General features: G+C 40.2%; 1 protein-coding gene across 34 annotated transcripts in view; it reads left to right on the top strand.

Annotated features, from left to right (window-relative positions):
• Window positions 1–20,142, top strand: part of CACNA1C (calcium voltage-gated channel subunit alpha1 C) — a 449,097-nt gene that overhangs the window by 252,459 nt on the left and 176,496 nt on the right. For 33 of the 34 annotated variants that reach the window (XM_085540251.1, XM_085540241.1, XM_085540190.1 and 30 more), the window contains exons 4-5: window positions 10,090–10,229; window positions 18,668–18,807. In XM_085540251.1, coding sequence (XP_085396377.1) covers window positions 10,090–10,229; window positions 18,668–18,807 — 280 coding nt within the window. Of the gene's footprint in view, window positions 1–10,089; window positions 10,230–18,667; window positions 18,808–20,142 lie in introns of those variants that run through there. The other variant, XM_085540292.1, reaches the window with a different exon arrangement.

The raw sequence follows: 20,142 nt of genomic DNA, 5'->3' as shown, positions 1-20,142 counted from the left end.
AACCTTCCCGGACAGACATCATGCAGCCTGCGTTGCTTGCAAAGGAATAAAGCCACCCCTAAAGCCAGGAAATGGAGAAAGAGCATGACTGTAAACTAGCCAGAAGCTAATCAAGCTGAGTTTAATTAAAGAGTGTCGTAGGATATTAATAACATTTGTGACCTTTCCCTGTCCAGAGAGTAATATTTTTCTTAATTTTTATTTTAAGTTTATCTACATGAGAGTAAATATTGTCGTAAGTGTTTATTATAGTGAGTGAAAACACAGGTGTGTTGCTTGCCTCTCCTCTGCTCTGGCATGAAAATTAGCAGTTCATTACAGTTCTTCTCAGACTTTTCACTCACAAAAGGGTATTGGTGCAATGTTCATTCCTTATTAATGCCTGAATTTCAATAAAAAATATCTTCCCATATTTTTAGTGTACTAAATATATCAACATGAATTAACCCATTTCAAATATGTTTCTTTTCTTCCCATTTTCCCACCTGGTGTTTTTCCAGCCAGGCTCTGGGAAATTTCAGTATTCCAAAATTTGGTTTTGATGAATGTGAAATCGAAAAGCTGAAACGTTCTGTAAACTATATTCCCCTTCTCTTCCTTCTCTGAGGGAAAGTTCTCGGAGAGTTTTAGCACAGAAATAGCAGAACATTATGCTTGAACACTTTTACTGGACAAAAATGATTTAACATTCCCAGATCCCTGTGTTTGGGTTTCCTGAAACAAATCCAAATATTTTGTTACAACGTGACCTTGCATTAATCTGCACCCACTCAAGCTGCTGCAGGCTCTGGCAGGGTAATCGAGTGTCCTTCCTCCTCTGCCGGCTGAGATTGCACCAACCTAATGCTCAGTCCCAGCCTAATGGATGAAAGGTGCCATTGTTTGTTAGTGTTCCCCTTTACCCCTGCAATATGTGCACAGATGAGGATTAAATAAATGCTTGTCTCGGAAGAAATGAAAATGAGTGCCCCCATCTGACATGAGGAGTCTGAATTCCGGCTTCCAGCCTCCAGTCGCTGGGTCTCAACACCTGCAGCCACTTCACTGAGGGTAGGCAGTTGGTGGCAGCTGAACCAAGGAATAGAAAAAATAGCAAAGGATATCGGTTCCTTGGGTATTTTGGTAAACCTAACCTAGCAAAAACTATTTAAAACTGAAGCGTTTCTTTCCATTCTCTGTGCCCAGGAGAAATCTTGCTACTATACAGAGCTGCAGCCTTGTGAGTTTGTTTTGAAATGAAGCTCATTTTTATTCTCTGAGCACTGCACAGGTCACAGTCATGTTTTTAATTACCAATCAGACTTCCATTAAGGAAATAAAATGAATTTTATGTGCTGGTTGCCAAAGGTCCATATAGCTGCCTCATTTCACGTGCCCTGTCCATTCAAGCAGCAAGCAAATGAACAGGAACTTACTTAGGGGTAGTAAACAAAACCTTGAATCCTTCGCCCTGCGGAAGAGAGACAGAGGCTGAGATGGAGAAGCTGCAAGGACTTTTCATTTTTCATTCCCTTCAGCTGTGTTTTTCCTGTCTGCCATTAGCAGTGTGAACAGAATGTTAAATATGCCTTTAAGTTACTCATGGAAAGAAAAGGTCACACATATACACGTTCAACATCTCTCTCTTTCTCTTTCTTTTATGTGTGTCTATTGTGTTTGTATGAATGAGCGTAGAGAGACCCCAGCCCTAGAACATGAAAAACTGAATTGTGGGACCCATCTATTTGCTTAGAAATATCAGCAGGGAGAGATTATAATAGTCATAAATTCAATTTATTTATAAAGCATTCTCTGTCAGGCATCGCTGCGCTGCACAAACAATTATGAAAGAATTGTAGTAGATTAAAAACATAGATTAGAGAGTCATAAAATGTACCAGAGTGATTGGATTAAAATGCGTTTGACAGAAATGTTTTAAAAGTGGGATTTGAGGAGCTCTTCTGGGTGGTCAGTCAGAGAAAAGTCTCTGTTCAGTGGTGCATTCAAACAAAGACTTGAGGGATGATTTCTGCAGGGAATCCCTTGTGTCTCTCCAGTTCTTAGTCTGGCCCTACAGTAGTTAAGGGTAAAACTCAGAGTGAGCCTAAATTGTGCTGGATGTGGCTTTTGTTTCATGTCTGTTGACTTCTTATCCTATGCTAGCTGCCCAAATGCTTCTCTCCTTCATTGTGCTCATCCATCCCCAGCTATCCCTGTCCTCTCCTGGGAGCATGGCACATGGTGAGGGTCTGCATGAGGGACACTACTGGTTGGTCTGTCCACTCTGGGCTCCCAGTGGAAGGCAATTTAGGGAAGATTTCCTGAGAAGTTATAAAGGGGATGAAGAGAAATGGGGAAGTCAGCCTAAAAGCAATTACGGACTTACCTAGTGATAAGGGGACGATATTTTCCATGTTAAAATTAGCAGTAAAATTCTGCCTGGTTTAGTCTGTATTTTAGTCTAACCTGGCATATACTAGAATTACCCAAAAACTTGTAGGATCAGATGATATTAAAAAGAAAAAGAAATATGGGAGAAAAGATGCTTTGTCAAATTAATGTTGTGGAATGCAACTCTTCTGCACCCCTTGTCTATGAGGGGACTATAAAATCTTTTGGCATGAAGAAAGTCTCAGTATGTGTACATTTCCAAAGGAACTCACTGTCCGTGTGTTGAGTTCTATTAGAAATTCAGTGCTTTGTTTTGGGACATAATTTTTGGTGAGCTCTTAGTGCCACTATCAGTGATCTTTTTTAAGTACCACTAAGGCACATGGATTGATGGTTGGGTTGGGTGTTTGGACTTGGTGATCCTGAAGATGTTTTCCAACCTAAATGATTAAATGAAAGATGAAGGTTCCACAGCATAATATTGTATGCAATGAAAGCTTAAACTTACACGGTAGACAAACTGTAGTTGTGATAATGTTGAGTCCTGGCATTTCTAAAAAATCATTAGTCTCCCTTGAAATCATGTCATTACCTTAAGATTAATACATTTCTTGAGGACAGGAATTCACCTTTGTTAAGCATTTTCACTACCACTATGAAGTTTAGGAACTGTTCATGTATTCATGATCAAATTGTAAATATATATTAAGAACTCCAGACCTGTCACTTCAGGAACTGGCCTGTATATGGCACAAAGCAATAAAATCATTAGAGCAGCCATAGCTGAGATTCTGTATCCTATATCCAAAAGTAAGGATGATTGTGTTTCCTGTGCAGTGAAGACCTTTGAGAAACTGTCCTAGTGAGCCAGTATTGTTTACATGGATTTTTTAATAGAATTCCCCCGAAATGAGCTAGATACTGTTCTGCTTGCCAATGAAGTATGAGATTCAGTATTTAATTCCAACATGATTTTGAGCATAGAAAGGTTAGACTTGAAGGGACTGTGTTTAAATTAAACAAATCAAAAAAGAAAGAAAAAAAAAAAAGAAGAAAAAAAAAGAATAATATATATATATTTAATTTAAAACGAACACTGAGTTGTTTTACAGTTGGTAGACTTGTATTTCTCATTGCACAGATGAACAAATCCAAACACCTAAGCATAGTGAATAGCCAGTGTCTAACTTATCTGAGCCATTCTGGGAGTTGAATGAGACATGATACGCCTTATGATGATCTATTAGATGTGGCTGTCATGCTGAAGCTGCTCTGATTTAAATGGATGCCCCTGGTACTCTGTCCTTAATCAGTGGTTGGTAGACGGACAATTGACTGTGGTGTTTCAAATGGCTTTTTTAACCTTGGAAAAGGTACCGGACTGCCTCTGAAACTGCAGAAGGGAAACTAGTAAAAACTTTTCTAGGGGTGAATTTCATTCCTATGCATGGTAGCAGCACAACACCTAGCCAGCTTTTAATTCCTATCCAGAGATCCTTAATGAGTCATAAACCTTATGCTGCCTTCCATAATGTTGCTTCCCTCTGGAAGGGTAATCTTCTATTGGTCTGATCAGAATATAAAGTGACAGTTCATTTTAATTTAATCAGAGTAGTGGACCAAAACAAAAAGAACTAGGACATGAATTTCTTTGCTTCTTCACAGCCACTCAGGCTACAGTGTTAATACATTGGATGGCTTCAGTTCTTTGTCTCAACAAAGGGGAAAAAAAGTCTATAAGGACAATATTTGTCTGACTTACATAGGCAGAATGCTATTATTCTTTTATAGTCAGAAAAAGAAGGTGTCTTGAGCAAGCAAACCCGAGAGGTTTCTAGTACTGCTAGCCAACAACCATGAAGAGAAATCTTATATTGGTTAGACGTTACCTAATCAGCACCAGAAGCCAAATTTCAAATTCAGTTGAATGCATAATTAAAGCAAGTGCTTGACCATCTCTATGATAGGCAATGAGGCATCCAACTGGTAAGTATTGATGTGTGATTGTTTGTTAAGTTATTCTGAGGACTAAGTATCCATTTAGAATGATGAAACACGCAGACAGACTCTTAGAAAAGTATAGGTCGAAAAGAACTTCGGTTGGTTGTTTTGTCCAAATTCCTGCTCGAAGCATAATTAGGTTGCTTGGAATCTTCTTCAGTATAAAGGTTTCAAAATCTCATTCCTCCTATTACGGGCCAAATAATGTTGACGTACATTAATCTCTTTAAAAATGTAAATTTTCCAGTAATTACATTATACTTTATAGAATAATGTGGTTCGTTCATTTATTTGTTACAAGATGCCTAGCAGAGAGAATTGCCCACCTTGTACCTTGGTTTTCTACTACAATTGGACACTGACAGAAAATATAACTTTGCTGAAACCATATATAACTTTAGTTTGGTCCTGGAGAATGTGCTGCAAAATAAATGAATAAGGAGCTTAGACTAGATCGCACTAGGTGTGAAGTATTTGTTAATTTGCCAAGAAATACTTGGAGACCATGCATATATATCAGCTCTGTGATTGTTCAAAACTATTAATGTCCTCCTTTCCATTTACTTTCATGGAAGTTCTTTTAAGTGCATCGTGGGCATGTTATAAATTATCAAGCCCCAAAGCCTGGCTTGTGCTACATTCCTGCTTTATAGTTGCTCATTTCAGATTAGAGAGAATTCTATATTTATCTGGTTTACTCTTCTAATGCTGTGCATCTTTAAAGTTGCAGCAAATGGCAGTATTCCCCATTCACTAGTGCTACATGAAGGTGGTATTTCTGTAGTACTCGGTGTGTATTTAACTGTGTTCATTGAAAAGACAGAGATAAAGACATAGTATTTGGCTGGAGTAGAGTGGAGGCAATGCTGATCATATTTGGAAATCTAAACTTTCAGAAATTGCTCTGACTTCTGTTTATTAGCACAAGGGGTTTTGTTTAGTTAAATACTAGCCATCCACTTCCTTCTGTGGTCTTATTTTATCATCGTCAGGTAAATGACCTCTTCTTGATTTGAGGGGGAGTATTCTTTTGGAGGAACTGGTAGAAAGGACAGTGTATTTTAGGACCAGTATTAGCAGCAAATTAGGTTATGCTCAACCATATGCTATCTAATCATTCCTTTATTTTTATTAATTTTTAAAAAATTGAAATAATCAGTGTTTTCTGCAATGACAGTCCTTTTCATAAGTCCAAAATGTCCAAACACTTGTAAGTTTTATTCCCTCATTTATTTGTGTACTATTTTCACGCGTACTTAGCTGAAAACATCTCCGGAGTAACCAAATACAGTCAGAAGTAACTCAGTATTAACAAACCTGTCTCAACATCTGCTTTATTGACTTGATCCTATACCTAAGTGCACATATGTTGCTCTTTCGCAGTGAAGGTTGAAGTTTTTAAGCGAACAGTAGCATTCAGGTCAGCATATTCACACAGCAATGATATCCATATATCAGATGTGATGGTAACTTGTAATCCAAAAATAAAGGAATCTCTTGCACAAAGTCTTAGGGCTGTTTTCCCAGCTCTGCAGGTCACTTTCCTTACTTCCCATCAGCAAACTTTCGTATTCCCTACTAGGAAAAAGTCTGAGTGTTCCCATTCTGACTTGTATCTCTTAGAGCCTATTTGTACAATTAATGAGAAAACATCCTATATGACAGAGGCCCTTAAAATATCTTTGTTTTCCTTGGATAACTGAATATTTGCATTACTGAAGAACTGTTTTCCCTTATGTTAGGGAAGCACTAGGGAACAGTAGTGCAGACACTGACGTAACTTGGTCTAAGATCGCACAGGCAGCTTTAGATGGGTCCTATCTGTGAAGAGCTTGCTGCACTTTGCTTCAAATACATAAAATCTGTTTTGAAATGGTTTGTTACAAGATAAGCAGAGTTCTAGCATGGACAGAGGGCAATGTTTGAGAAAACCTGTGCTGAGTAAATTTCAGATTGTAAACTTTCTAGACTGGGATGTATGAAATGTGAAGCTCTGACTGTGATTGAGCCTTGGATAACTCTTGCAATGAGAATGCTCTAACCCAGCAGTGCTGCTGGGTGGATCGGGTTTTAGGAGCTAAGAACTGAGACAGATAGTCATTCTGATGACTGGGTCCCAAGGGGCAGCGCTTGTCTGCTTGCTCCTCTCATGGCAGGAGAAAAACCCCAAGGCACCCTACAGTGCTGTTCTGGGATTTCCTGTTTTCAGGCTCCTCCTGTGAACTCAGGCTGCCATTAGGTACCGTTTAAAAATTAAAAACAAAAACAAACCTATGACGTCTTCAGAAAGCACATGGGATTAGAGGGGCTTTGTACTTAATATAGTAATCCTCTTTTGGAAATACATCTTAGAGGCTCAGCAGCAAGTTTCTGTTTGTTTCTTTAAGAATGAGATGATGTACAGTTTGTTTCTTGGCAATGCTGGTGGTGGCTGGTTTGTCAGCCAGGGCAGCTGATGCTCATGTCCTGTATCTGTAATAAAACAAAAGAGAACAGTGGTGGTGCCATTCCTGGAACAAGTGTGCTCCAGGCATTGATTGATTTTAGACTTTTATCACTCCTCTTCCTCCGCTCAGTTTGCTTTTCTGTTTACCAGTTTGGTTTAGTGGTTTTGTTTTGGTTTTGTTTGTTTGTCTTTTCTTTTTTTGAAACATTTTTATCAATACTCTTTGCTCCTTGGAGCAAAGTTTGGAGTGAGCAGTCAGCACCAGCATGGCTGCCTATTTAGCAGAGGCAGGTTAATGATCCTGGAGCTGCCAAGTGCACGGGGTGTTCCTCTCGTATCCAACCGAGGTAGCAGGTGGCTGAGTTGTGTCTGAGCTCCCCAGGCAGGGGGCACTGAGTGGGACTGCACCCAGGTCCCTGGGAGCCTGCTGCTGTCTCATTGCTGCTGGGCTGTGCTGTGCTCGTAACAGCTCTTCAGTTTTATGATGTACAGAAGAAAGGGAACACAAATTAATTAGTAGACTCTTCAAATTCTTCTTGATTCTGAGTGGGAGCAGCTCCCTGAAATGGCCTTGGAGTAGCTGCACTGTGTAAGTTGGGCAGTATTTTTCCTTCAGTCCTGAAATCATTAATTTAAGTGCAGAGGATCATAAAATCTCTCTCCTCTGTTCAGCATTCTGTATCTTCTGTTCATTTCAGAGGCTTTTAAATAATTTTGCTTTTTGTGAAGCTCTCCATTTTAACACAAGCACTGTAAAGAGTTTATTCAAACAGCCTGTGGCTGTATATGTATACGTGCATATATATATATATATATATATAAAGATATATATATGTATGTGCATGTAGTATTTTGGCATATTATTACCTCAGTGACATGGTTCAACAAAGCAGGAGTCAATCATCCCACAAACATCTTCTGTGACAGCATGGTGTGAGGCTCCTAAAACAATTCAGTGGAACCTGTTAGGTGCTGAAATACTGGCTGCTGTGTGCAGTGTTAAATAACAAAAAAGTTTTATTTTCCAGAATTTTCCCAAGTTTTTGCTCTCTTGGTCTTTTGGTTGTATAATATATGTATTTCAATGAAATTCATGGAGTGGAAAGGCTCTTCTGGCTGGGCAGAGCAGTACATCAGAGCACTGCTGCCACAGAGAGCACAGAGTCAGACACAGCAGCAGCGTTTGTCCCACGGATTCTTGAGGTCGAGGGCAATGTTTAGAGATAAATCACTGGACACAAGGTCAGCCTACGGCCTTCCCCTTCGGTTGTTTCAAGTTGTACCTGGAGCTGGTAAACAAGAGAGTAGGCTTCTTGACTGCCAAGAGAGGTTGTAGGAGAAGGCTGTTTGGGGAACCTGTGTTTCTCCATGAGCCAATTTCTCTGCTTATTGAGCAGAATTAATTGAGTGCAAACAGCAGCCTCAAGGGCAGTGTGAATGAGAGAGTGAGCTTGAGCTTTTTTGAGGCTGGTGGCCTGTTTTGAGGGAAAGAAGAACTTGCCCACTACTGTAAGAAATCCTTAGACTGGAACAGGGAGTGAGACCCATTAATGAAGTAATCACAAGTGCTGTCTGCTGTTGTATTCTTCTCTGAATTCAGTGGGAAAAAAAATTCTTGGCATCCTGATCTATCTCTGTCTGGTACAGTGATGGGCAAATTCTATATTGTGGGCTTGTTCAGAAGCTTTACAACTGGATCGGATAAATACAGAACAATACTTTTTAATGTCCTCTTTGTAGTAAACACCGGGAATTACTGCAGGTGTTGTGGTAGCATTATGGAAGAGATTGATATTTTAAAATGTAAGCATATACCTGCTACTATCCGATGGAATTTCTCAGACGTATAAAATAACATGCTAATATAAACATGGAAATGGACGAGTATCACATTTTTTGATTAATGAGTTGCTAGCAAGTTACTATTAATTACCTGGATCTGAATGGAGGAAGTTCAAATGGGCAACTGAGTCAAATGACAAAGTGATCTTATGTAAACTCATACATTTTATGTTTCTGTGTCACATGAAAGTGTCATGCATGCATTCATCAGCACCACAAGACGGAGGAGCAACTGCAGTTTTGAACTGCAAAGTATTGAGAATTTCTCAATTCTCAATTTCTCAATCTTCCTGATTGTCTTGCTGCATGTCCTACAGGATATGCGCAAGTGGTAGAAGTGCCGCTCTGCTACACAGGAGGCTCGAATCCTGGGGGTTGGACTCGATGATCTCTAAGATCCCTTCCAACCCGCACGAGACTATGATACTATGATACTATGATATGACCAAGACTACTTGGACTGTACTGATTTCTATTTGAGATTTTTATTTCTTGAATGAGAAATACTCTTAAAAACTGACTTTGTAGCTTAAGCTCAAAAGGGCCTGGTGTCCCTTTGCTGTCATCTTGTTTTCACATACTTATTTCCCACCCAGCTTGCCACACAGCACTACTGTAGTGATTAGCTAATGCTGCCACTTCCCTCCTAGTTAGATGGAGGTCCCAAGCATTTCTGCAATGCAACTATTCTTATTTCACTCTGGGGCTGAAAACCCAGGGATGAAAGACTGTGTGTTGTCTCCTGAAGGCTGCTTGCTTGTGCTGAATAGGACTGTACTGTCACTAGAAGTGACTTTGTTTGGATGTGCTTAAATTTCAGCCCTCATTTCACAGGGACATATACATTTCTGATGGAATGACTAAATGCCTCATGTGTTAGTCAGCCTGATCTGAAAATCAGAAACTGGTGACAAACCAATACCCTACCTATTCCTAGCTGTAGAAAAAAAGAATCCCAAAAAAGGCATTGTATGAAAGTGAATTTCATCAGTGAAATTTCTCCCTGTCCTCCTCTGAAGCACTTGCATCCAGCAACACTTTCTCTCTGGAGGTAGAATAGAACTGGATGCAGTTCATTTAGAGGGGTGACAGCACTTGGCAGTGTTTCCTGCAGAGAGCTGGTGCTGGCACATGTTTGAGGACCCTCTGCCCTCCTCCTGTTCACACACTTGTGCAGTGTTTGGTCCCTAACAAGGCAAAGGCAGCAAATGCCTAACCAAAATTTGCTGCCATCGTCCTGTCAGATTGGCTGCAGTATATGTAAGTCTGAGCAGGGAAACCCTCTGGCAAGTCACAGATGTTAGATGTACCCAAGTGATGAGATACTGAGCTGAAGGCCGTGTGGGTGGAATTTGACAGCAGAAACTGTCCTTGTCCAGTGTTTGTCACTCATGCTAACCGTTGTCTTTCTTGTTCTCTTTTCTCTCCAGGAACGAGTGGAATATCTCTTTCTCATAATTTTTACAGTGGAAGCATTTTTAAAAGTAATAGCATATGGACTTCTCTTTCACCCCAACGCTTACCTCCGCAATGGCTGGAATTTACTAGATTTTATAATTGTGGTAGTAGGGTGAGTACCAGCATCATGTTTTTGAATACACTGTACATCTTGGGACACTGGGAACCTTTGGGAGCATGAAGGTGTATGAGGTTTGGAACATCCCTTATAGGTGATGTGAGGGGTTGCTCTCCATCTTTTTCTCTCTACCACATGTTGTACCAAGTGTTACTGAACAATCTGAAAACACAGTTAATTCCTGCTGGTCCTCTGTAGGTGTAACTTGATTCATGCTGATTTCAGTGCATAGCAATGACTTACCTTAAGGCAAATAAACAAGGACTGACATTCAGTTGACGTACATTTTCTCTCTGGTATCTCTTACTACTTAGACTTTCCCAAAGCTTTCAGTAGTTTGCAAGATATGGAAATTAAACTGCTCTTTTTGTAATGGATAAAAAGGGAAAGCAGTGCAAGTAAAGTGCTTTAACACATTTGTGGTAGAAGAAAATCCCTTTATTTGCAAGTCTGTGTGAATATTAAAGAGAAATATCTAAGTAGAATTCATAAATTAACAATGGGATTTAATAAGAAATAAGTTCTGTGATCTTGTGAATTTCTACTCTCTCATAAAGAAGGATGAAAATTTTAAATCTCAGGTTTTCATTTTCAGAAACAACAACAACAAAAAAAAAGTTCATTAGTTCAATCACACTGTTCTGATGGTGATCTCAAGGCTTTTGATTTGGATGATTTTAATGCTTTAACCTTTTTAAAGACTAGGTTTACTACTATGGATCACATTTCCACTTTATGCTACAGTCTCTGTGTTTATCAAGCTTGGCATTTAATTTGTTAGAATAAAAACAAAATAAAGAACCTTCCACTTTTTTTTTTTCTTGCTGAGAGAAAGAGATAAATAAGGTTTTTGATTTGTGATTGTTGAATGGAAGGAATGAAGAATAAACTACCCCAAAGAGAAAAGGTATTTTTTCTCCTGAGTAATTGGTCCCACCCTCCCACAGCTCCATTATTAAAGAATGTCATCGCCCACAAAAACTTTCAGTCTTTCCACCTCTTTCCCAAGGAAACTCTGCATCAGAATCACAGAATCATAGAGTGGTCTAGGTTGGAAGGTTTCATCCAAGTTCCAGTCCCCTTCCATGGGCAGGGCTGCCATCCAGCAGCTCAGGCTGCTCAGGGCCCCATCCAACCTGGCCCTGAGTGCCTCCAGGGATGGGGCGCCCACTGTTTCTCTGGCCAACCTGTCCCAGGGCTTTATTCTGCCCTCTGAGTGAAAAATTTCCTCCTAACATTTAACTTAAATCTCCCCTCTTTCAGTTCTTTTAGTTTAAAACTACTCCCCCTTCCCTTATCACTATCTACCTGTCTAAAAAGTTGTTCTCTCTTCTGTTACTAGGCTCCTTCTAAGTACAACTCCAAGGTGAAGCATTAAAAAGGGCACTCTGAGTCATCAGTGTTCCTTGTAATTTCTGCTCCTAATCAAAGTTCAACTTGACCATTTTTGGGCTGGTCCCAAATAGATGTTTCAGCAAACTGCTCTGTGCTACTGGTTCCCTACTGCTTCCTGCAGCCAGGGCAAAATGTGATGAAGCACTGGAACAGGTTGTCTAGAGAAGTTGTAGAAGGCCAAGCTGGATGTGGGTCTGGGCAGCCCGGTCTGGTGGTTGATGACCCTGCACATGGCAGGAGGGCTGAAACCAGATGATCATTGTGGTCCTTTTCAACCCAGGCCATTCTATGGTTCTATGAAAACTGGGTGGAAGGAGTTTCTACTGAGGGAAGAGAGAACAAGTCAGCACCAATTGTTATTCCCAAGACATCGCCCACTCAAAGTGGGCATAGCTCCTCTGTTTGCAGCAGTGCCCAGTTTCATTTGTCCTTCATTCCTACCCACAGCCAGAAGATTGCATAGCAAATTAGTAATTGGAAATTGGCAAATCCCCAGCCCCCCTCCCCTGTCATTGTTGTACAATTCTGTAGCTGGTTCTACCTTTGAATGTCAGACATCTCACGTGCCTCAGGATCACTGCTCGGTGAAGAAATATTGGAGAACAGAACTCCTATGATTATGATTATTTCCTTTTCATATCTATGAGAAAGACTTTTTAAAGTGAGGTCATATGTTACCTCTTCTTCTTCCATTGGTATGCTAGAGAGCAAGAAATCACAGGGTAGCATTATATCTAGTTTAAGTACAGTCCTTTTCAATTTTCCTTCCAAGGCAGTTAATCAGCAAGATGATATACAGGCTAAAATTAATTCCCCTGCCAATAATGACAGAAGCTGCATCTCTCAGCTCTTGTACCCTCTCTTGCCTCCAGCAGCTCTCAGTCTCAAGATAGGGAACAAAAAATGTAACTGGGGAGGGATTACACAGAGTAATAAACATGGCCAAGACCCCATGGTCTCTGTTAAATAGTAACAATCTCAAGTGACAGATTCCACTTCAAGGCCAGATGGGTCCCTTTGATGTTTATCTGTTTGAATTCTCTCCTACACTGCCACAGCCTAACCCGGTGTGCTGCTTTTTTCTCTCCACGAGCCCTCTGCAAAATCTATGTGGCAATGCCATCTGTTCCTGTTCCACCCTGTCTTCTTCTCCTGGGGGCTGTCTGAAACACCTCGGTGACATCATGTTTAAATTTCAGTGACATTTCAATAGTTTGTTAGAGCGGAAGCCCCATGGGAAAGAAAAAATATATATATACAAGAGTGGGAAAGTGAGGTGGAAGAAAAGTGCAGAAATCAAGGCTTTTATCAGCATTTCTTTGTGGCACCACTGATGAAAGTACTGGAAAAAGCTGAATGATTTGGGCATTGTTGTAGCACTGGGCAGAGAGGGGTTATCTGGCCTGGGAGGTGAGGAACAGCATGACAGTAATAATAGAAGCATCAAAAAAAATGACCATGGTAACCGCTGTATGTGCTTGTTCTGCCTCAGGCCTCATTTTCATTTTCAGTGGTGATTGTTTTAGAGAGTCTAGCTGGGAAGTATTTCATATATTGATGAAAGTTAAAGGAACAAAGGAAAATACATGTTTTAGATACTTTGTTCATCTCTCAATCCACTTAGTATATGCCACTTACTACATGTGATTGTCCCTGTGTATGGGGCACTTTTGAGACCAAGGTGCAGTCTTGACAGTATTATATTCAGTTTTGAGCCCCCTCACAGCAGGAAGGATATGGAATTGCTGTAAAGAGTCCAGAAAACAAGAGTAATGAGAAGCAGCTACATGAGCTGAGCTTGTTTAGTGTGGAGACAAGGAGGCTGAAGAAAACTTCATCACCCTCTACAACTACCTTAAAGCAGGTTACAGTGGGAAGGTGACAGTTCTTTTTCTCAGGTGACAAGTGATAGGGTATGAGGAAATGGCTTCAAGTTGTGCCAGGGAAGGTTTAGGTTGGAGACGGCGCTCAGGCATTGGAATAGGCTGCCCAGGGGGGAACTGGTGGAGTCCCCATACCTTGAGGTATTTGTGCAGCATGGATGTGGTTCTCAGGGACACAGTTTCATCTCAGCTGATGTAAGTGGTAGTTGGACTTGATGATCTTATGGGTCTTTCCAGCCTAAAAGGTTCTATAATTATCATAGAATCATAGAATCATAGAGTGGTTTGGGTTGGAAAGGGCCTTTAAGATCATCCAGTTCCAGCCCCCCCTGCTATAGGCAGGGACACCTCCCTCTAATACCACATTGTTCAAAGCCCCATCCATTAGATCAATTAAGACCCATTAGATCAATTTAATTATAATTTGTTTTATCTTGAGAAGATAAAGCAGCATAACTGCCTTCCTTTACATTAAAACATACAAGACAATAGAATAAGAGAAACATGGTGATGTGTAGGACCAAGTGTTAATTCTAGGAAGTGAAGACAACTGCTGTGCTTTCAGGAGAAAGGATGCACTTTAGACCTGAGTGCTTATAACAGCTTATCATTCTTGCAGTGCAGGAGATCTGTTTATTCATCAGTTAAGTCTTTTAAAGCTTGATTCTAGCTTGCCTTTAAGTAGCCTATGACCTTGCTATAGCTATAGCGATACCATTAAATACTACTTTGAAGAAAAATGTCTGTCTGTGGGTATCAATCAGAGGCTCTGTGGATAAGAACATTATTAGTTAAGAGTAGAGATCACACCCATAAGCTACCTAATGAGGCACAACCCACAAGCACTGACAATTAGTCAAATTGTTTCTTGTAATTTTACTGTTCTTCTTTTGGAAAACATAAAACTTTCAGATAAAACAGCCATGTCCTTTACCATTAGGCTGCTGGAGGATATTTCTCTTGAGAAAAGACTAGCTTGACAATGTTGTGTTACAAGACTGTCTGCCTTTCCTGGCAATGCTGAGATTTGTCTGCCAAGCACAGTCTTTCTCCAAGGACCCATAGCTTCTGCAGGTAAAAAGGTGTCATAATTTGAAAGGCAGACTTACTTGGGAAGGTAATCAGCAAAGGTATTTGGTACAGATCTGAAATTCAGAACAGACTGGAAAACATGATTGCAATATATCTTCCTGAAGGCCTCTGGGGAGTTTCTAAAGGGTGGGCCCAAACACTTCTGCACTGACAAATCACAGGTGAATTGCAAAGCACGGTGAAAATAAAAATCACTATAGCGTACTATTTACTTATACCTATGAGGATTCTTTCAGCTGTGTTTTTCTGCTGATTTTGGCCTTATGAATACCAAGCTCTCTGTTTCCTTTTTATATTCTGGAGGCCCTTGACAGGTTCTTTTTTATGCTTTAAAAATCAGCATGCCTTCCTCATAGAGGAAATGAAGAGTTGTAGAGCAGGTTGCTGCCCTGTCATGCTGCTGTTGGAGTCATCTATCAAAGAAAAAATGTTTTAGATGTTTAAGAAGGAAGAAAAGAAACAGAAGAATATGAGAAAGTGGAAACAGTGACGCCAGCTTCATATGTCATGAGTAGGTCTGAATCAAACAGAAGTGTCCTGTGCCCATACACACATTGTGTGTGATAGAAATGTGTTTTCTGCCTATCAGATGAATTTAGTAAGGTGTAGTCAAGTCACAGATGAAATTCAGAAACCGAGATGTTGTTAATTGCACTTCAATATCCTAATGAAAAAGGGGCACGAATTTAGCATGGCAGAAAGTAGCTGGAAGGACATAAGATCAATTTCTGAATTCTTTCAAAAAATAGAAAAGAAGAAAAAGTGAAGATTTTCATTGACCACAAGAGCTCAGCCTGCTTGCATTTTTATATTGTCCAAATTTTGATTTCTGTGTGTGCACAGAATCCTCTTACACCTTGCTTGCAGCCTGCATTTCAGCTCTGCTCCCACTGAGATCAGACAGAAAGAACAGGATTTTGCTCCACAGTACCTTTTCCTACAGATTTTCATTGCAAAGCAGGCTTTCCCCCACCACAAACAGAAAGTAGAAGGACTCTGGCCTCATAGTTTATACCAGTAGCTTAACATCCATCTGTCTGTTTTAGGACTGGAAAGCAATTATCTTACAAACTAGGAAGACTAAATAGAGACTGTAGAAACTACAAACTGTATATGGGTTGTGGGTTTTCCTCCTAAAAGAGGATGATGGAAGAGGTAGTCAGAAGACTTACCTTTCTTCTGTGTCTCCTCATCTGTATTATTTCTAAACAGGTCTTATTTTTTACTCTGGATCATAACAAAGTTCAGACAGAAAAGCATGTGGTGGATGTCATCTCTGAGCCATAGATCTGCCCCTACCCTAACTCAGGAGGAGTAAGGGAGGACAGGGTGTCATCTAAATTTGGAGAGAGGAATAGAGATTCTCTAAGCCAGATTGGACACAGTATAGAGCCCAGTATAGGGAGGGAAGAGTGAAATAAATGATATTTTGGTATTAATGAGATGTTAAGCATGGGGCAAATGTGTTAAAGCAAGACTAGCAGGAGTAATGCAATTTGAGATTAAATGTGGGTTTTTAAAAGCAGCAATAGCTGCAAAGTTATTCCTGACAGAGTAGGCAGTTCCGTGTGGGATAGCGTGTTTAGCATGTCAGTACTGGAGCATACAACAGGGTTACGAGGTCTGCAGCAGAGCTGCACTGATCTGAGAAAGCAGGTTCTGGCTCCAGAGAAATGAGTTGCTTTGCCTTGTTGTTGTATCTTTTGTATCTTTAATTTAGAACATGTGTAGCTTTTCTTAGCATTCAGAATTCTAGAGCAGTCCATGGTTTACTCACTGCATGAGTGGCTGTAGAAATGCCCTTGATGCCAGCTGCTACGAGCTGCTGTTTGGTAGAAAGTAGGTCCAACAATACTGGGGAGCAAGGAGACTGGACCCTCAGTCATGCATAATTGCTGACCCAGAGTTCTGTGACATTCTTTTCTCAACCTTGCAAGGCAGCTAAAAAGCAGCATAAGAAATCTTTTGCAGTGAATTCTTTTTCCTCCAGAGGATCCCAAGAGACTGGGACTGTTGTATGGGAATGTCAGTCATCATCTAGTATGGGAATTGTGTTGACTAGGAAGATAGAAATGTTTAAATAAGAAGTAGAGCACATTTCTAGAGCTTAATCACTAGCTTTCTGGAAATATATTAAACCAAATTTGACCTACAGTGTTTCTATTATGAAGACCAGCAGAAAATTGCGACTCTGCATAGTCTGTATACACAGTTCAAGGAATGCATACGTTCCAATAATTCATGTTCCTTACATCAGCCCTTGTTTATCGCTCTCTGTGGTGTCTGTAGTCAACTCAATATTTCTGATAGGCTCTGTTTTTGTCTTCTCTGCATCCTGCCTCACAGTCTGCAACACCTACAGCCTCAGCATCCAACCTCCCCCTACGCGGTTTTTCCCACACTTGTTACCTAGTTGTTAAATCTCTCTGCAGTGCCTGAAGTTGAGGCTTTGAATAGATCCAGTTAGGAGTTCCTCAGTCACAGATGACAAGTTTTATAAGACTCTCTATATGAAATTAAAAACAAAAACAAGCTGCTTAAGAAACTAATTTCACATTTGCACCTCACTAATCCATCTCTTTCTGTGGTTTAGTGCTGGGAAAAAGTGTTGGCTTAGATGCTTCAGTAAATGAATCCTTTTTCTATTCAGGGCAAGCTCCCTATATTTGCTGCCCTATCAGTAGGCTGTAAGCAGACTGCAGGGATCAGAGCTCCCTGCAAAGCAATCAGGCAGCTCAGTCTCTGCTTTACATGCAGTTTGGGGGCTCTCTGTGGAGTCTGCCAGTTAAGAATGTAGATAATGAGATCCTGACAGAGGCACTGCAGACTGCGGTGTCTGGGAGACAAATCAGCCAGCACTCAATCCAGGGCACTTCATCCAGGCTGCTGCCTGCATCACAGGCGGCTTCTTAAAGTTACATCTGGTGCTTCCATGGCATGCTGTGGGCCATGGGGTCTCTGCCACTTGCAGGCAAGGTTTTCTGCAGAGTACCAAACATCCATTTAGACTGGAACAGCTTTTACATTCACTGAATTTGGCTGGGTTCAAGTCTATGACTTTGAGGCTGAAAGCAATGTTATTAACAAAGTCGTGAGGAATCCATACTCCCCCAGAGGTTCCAGTGTTTCACCAGAAACATGGAAGCTGCTTCCTGACAGCTAATTTATTAAATCAAACACTTACTAGTGCATAGGGTGAGCCTTCATCCCTTTCATAGAAGAAAATTGTCTTTCCTGCCGTACTCTACATTTTCAAATGTGTTTTGATGGAGGCATCAAAACATCCTTAAAACAGCTACTCCTACTAGTCAAGTTAAAATACTTGGACTGGTATAATAAAATATTCTAATCATGAGACTCCTACAGTTTTGCACTTTCCATAGCCACTGCATCAAGGGATTTACAAATGGGTACATAAACACATAATCTGAGCACACTCTCTTATCTAAAAATGTGCACCTTGAAGGAGCCCTAATTTTTAAACCTAGTTCTACCTGCAGCGACCTTGGTGAATCTTAATTCCTTGTAAAATGAGTGACAGATAATTAATTATTGAGTTAATGATGAATGATGACTCCTTCCCCAGGGTGCATGAGTGGTTAATAAAGATAGCAAAATATTAGCAGCAGAAGGCGTAATAGACAATTTGTGGTTTCTTGCCTTTCCACTCAACTTCCCGTGAGTATGTCCTCACTGTAGGCTGCCCTCCAAACCTGACCACATACACATTCATCATGAGACATTGCCAAGATGGTCACACCTTCATATGCCAACAGGCAGACAAGTACAGCTGGCCAAAAAGAACCTTTGGGCTGAAGGAGGAACACGTCATGTTTATGTCTGTTCCAGAAGTCAATGTTTTGCAAATGGCAAAGGCATCACCGTTAGGTGATTGCATATGGGAAGAGTCTGTCTCTCCTCCACCATATGTGAATGTTGAGTGAGATGTGTGGCACTCTTCACAGGTCTGTGAGATAGCTCATGTGATATGATGATGATCTCTGTTCTTGTTTAGCCCAAGACTTGCTGTCTGCCTACAGCTTGTTTCTTTTCTTTTTACAGGCTTTTTAGTGCAATTTTAGAACAAGCAACCAAAGCAGATGGGGGGAATTCAATAGGAGGAAAAGGTGCCGGATTTGATGTTAAAGCACTGCGGGCTTTCCGAGTATTACGTCCCTTACGACTGGTGTCTGGAGTCCCTAGTGAGTAACATCAATGTTTTAATTATATGTATGTCTATGGAATGAGGATGGGGTAATTTGTAAAGCAATGTTGAATTCAAACGAATGTAACTTTGTGGTAAACATGATATTAATATATTAATCAAAAAGGATGAACAGACCAGAGCAGAAGGCAATGGAAATTTCATGGTGTGTCAGGTGTGATTGTGCAACCTTCATAAATAAAGGAGGTGAGAGATCAAAGAGTTTCAAACTTTTGAGCGAAAGATCCTTTAAGCAGTTATGAAGTCACGGTGTACTACTGTTGGCATTATATATTCCTGACCTTGGTGGAAATGCTGTATGAACATTTGTGTTGGTTCTGGGGAGAGGAGTTACTTCATAAATATTGCATCTTCTTTTTATGTGGTGTAGTTGGCTAGGACAATTTAGAATCAACAGGACACAGGCCAATTATATAGTCACGTTCCATGTCTTATATGCTTAAATTATTTCTAATGCTTCTGAGGAGGTCCTCAAGCAACTTTAAAAAGTTTACTATTCATTTTCTTATTTACAGCAAACGCATGGGTAGCTACAAATCTGGTAATTCTATTGTGGAAGTGGAAAATGTACATCACAACATGGGAAGATTATATTGTTTACCTTGAGAGTTTTAGATGGGATGTATAGTACTTTTAGAAAGATGGTTAGTTGAAAGCTGTCATTGTCTTCCTTATTCATAGCAATGAGTGATGCAGAAAGAGGAAGGGAGTTAATCTTCAGAAGAGCCGTGGAGAGAGCTTTGTTTATTTTTATTTGGGGAGCCTGCTAGTTTGATATGTTAAAGTACTTCGAACCTCAGTCATAAAAAAACATAGAATGAAGTTACCATAAATGCTGTGTTGTTAGCTTAAAAATGATTCATTTGATTTAAAAGAAGTGTGAGGTTCTTTGGTGTGTTTTCTGATCCAGTAGGTCATATCACAGTCACGTCTTCAGGCTTTTTCTCCACAACCATATAGGGTAGAAATTGTTTAAATGAAAGGTGAGAATCTCTGTGGGAGGAGCTGAATCATTAATAAAAGAAATTAATGACACTATTATTTGGTCTTAATGTAGTCATTTGTTTCATACAGTTGCATACACTGCAATACCTTCAGTTAGTGCAGAATGCAAAATCTTTTTTGGCAGGATTTGTCTCACAAAGTTTAGTCTACTCCAGTACCCACTTAATTCCTGACTGTAAACAAAGGTTTTGTTGTTCTTTCCATCCCCTTCTCTCAGTTTTTTGGCACTTACTAGTTGTGTGTCTGCTCAGTGGTAAGTGGAAGATGCTCAGATTTAAACATCTGTGAACTGGAGCACTCTTGATGA

This window comes from Coturnix japonica, chromosome 1, assembly GCF_054131305.1.
Source record: "Coturnix japonica strain WE chromosome 1, WE-NBRP24, whole genome shotgun sequence".
NCBI lineage: Eukaryota > Metazoa > Chordata > Aves > Galliformes > Phasianidae > Coturnix > Coturnix japonica.
This window is presented reverse-complemented; position numbering and strand designations above follow the sequence as displayed.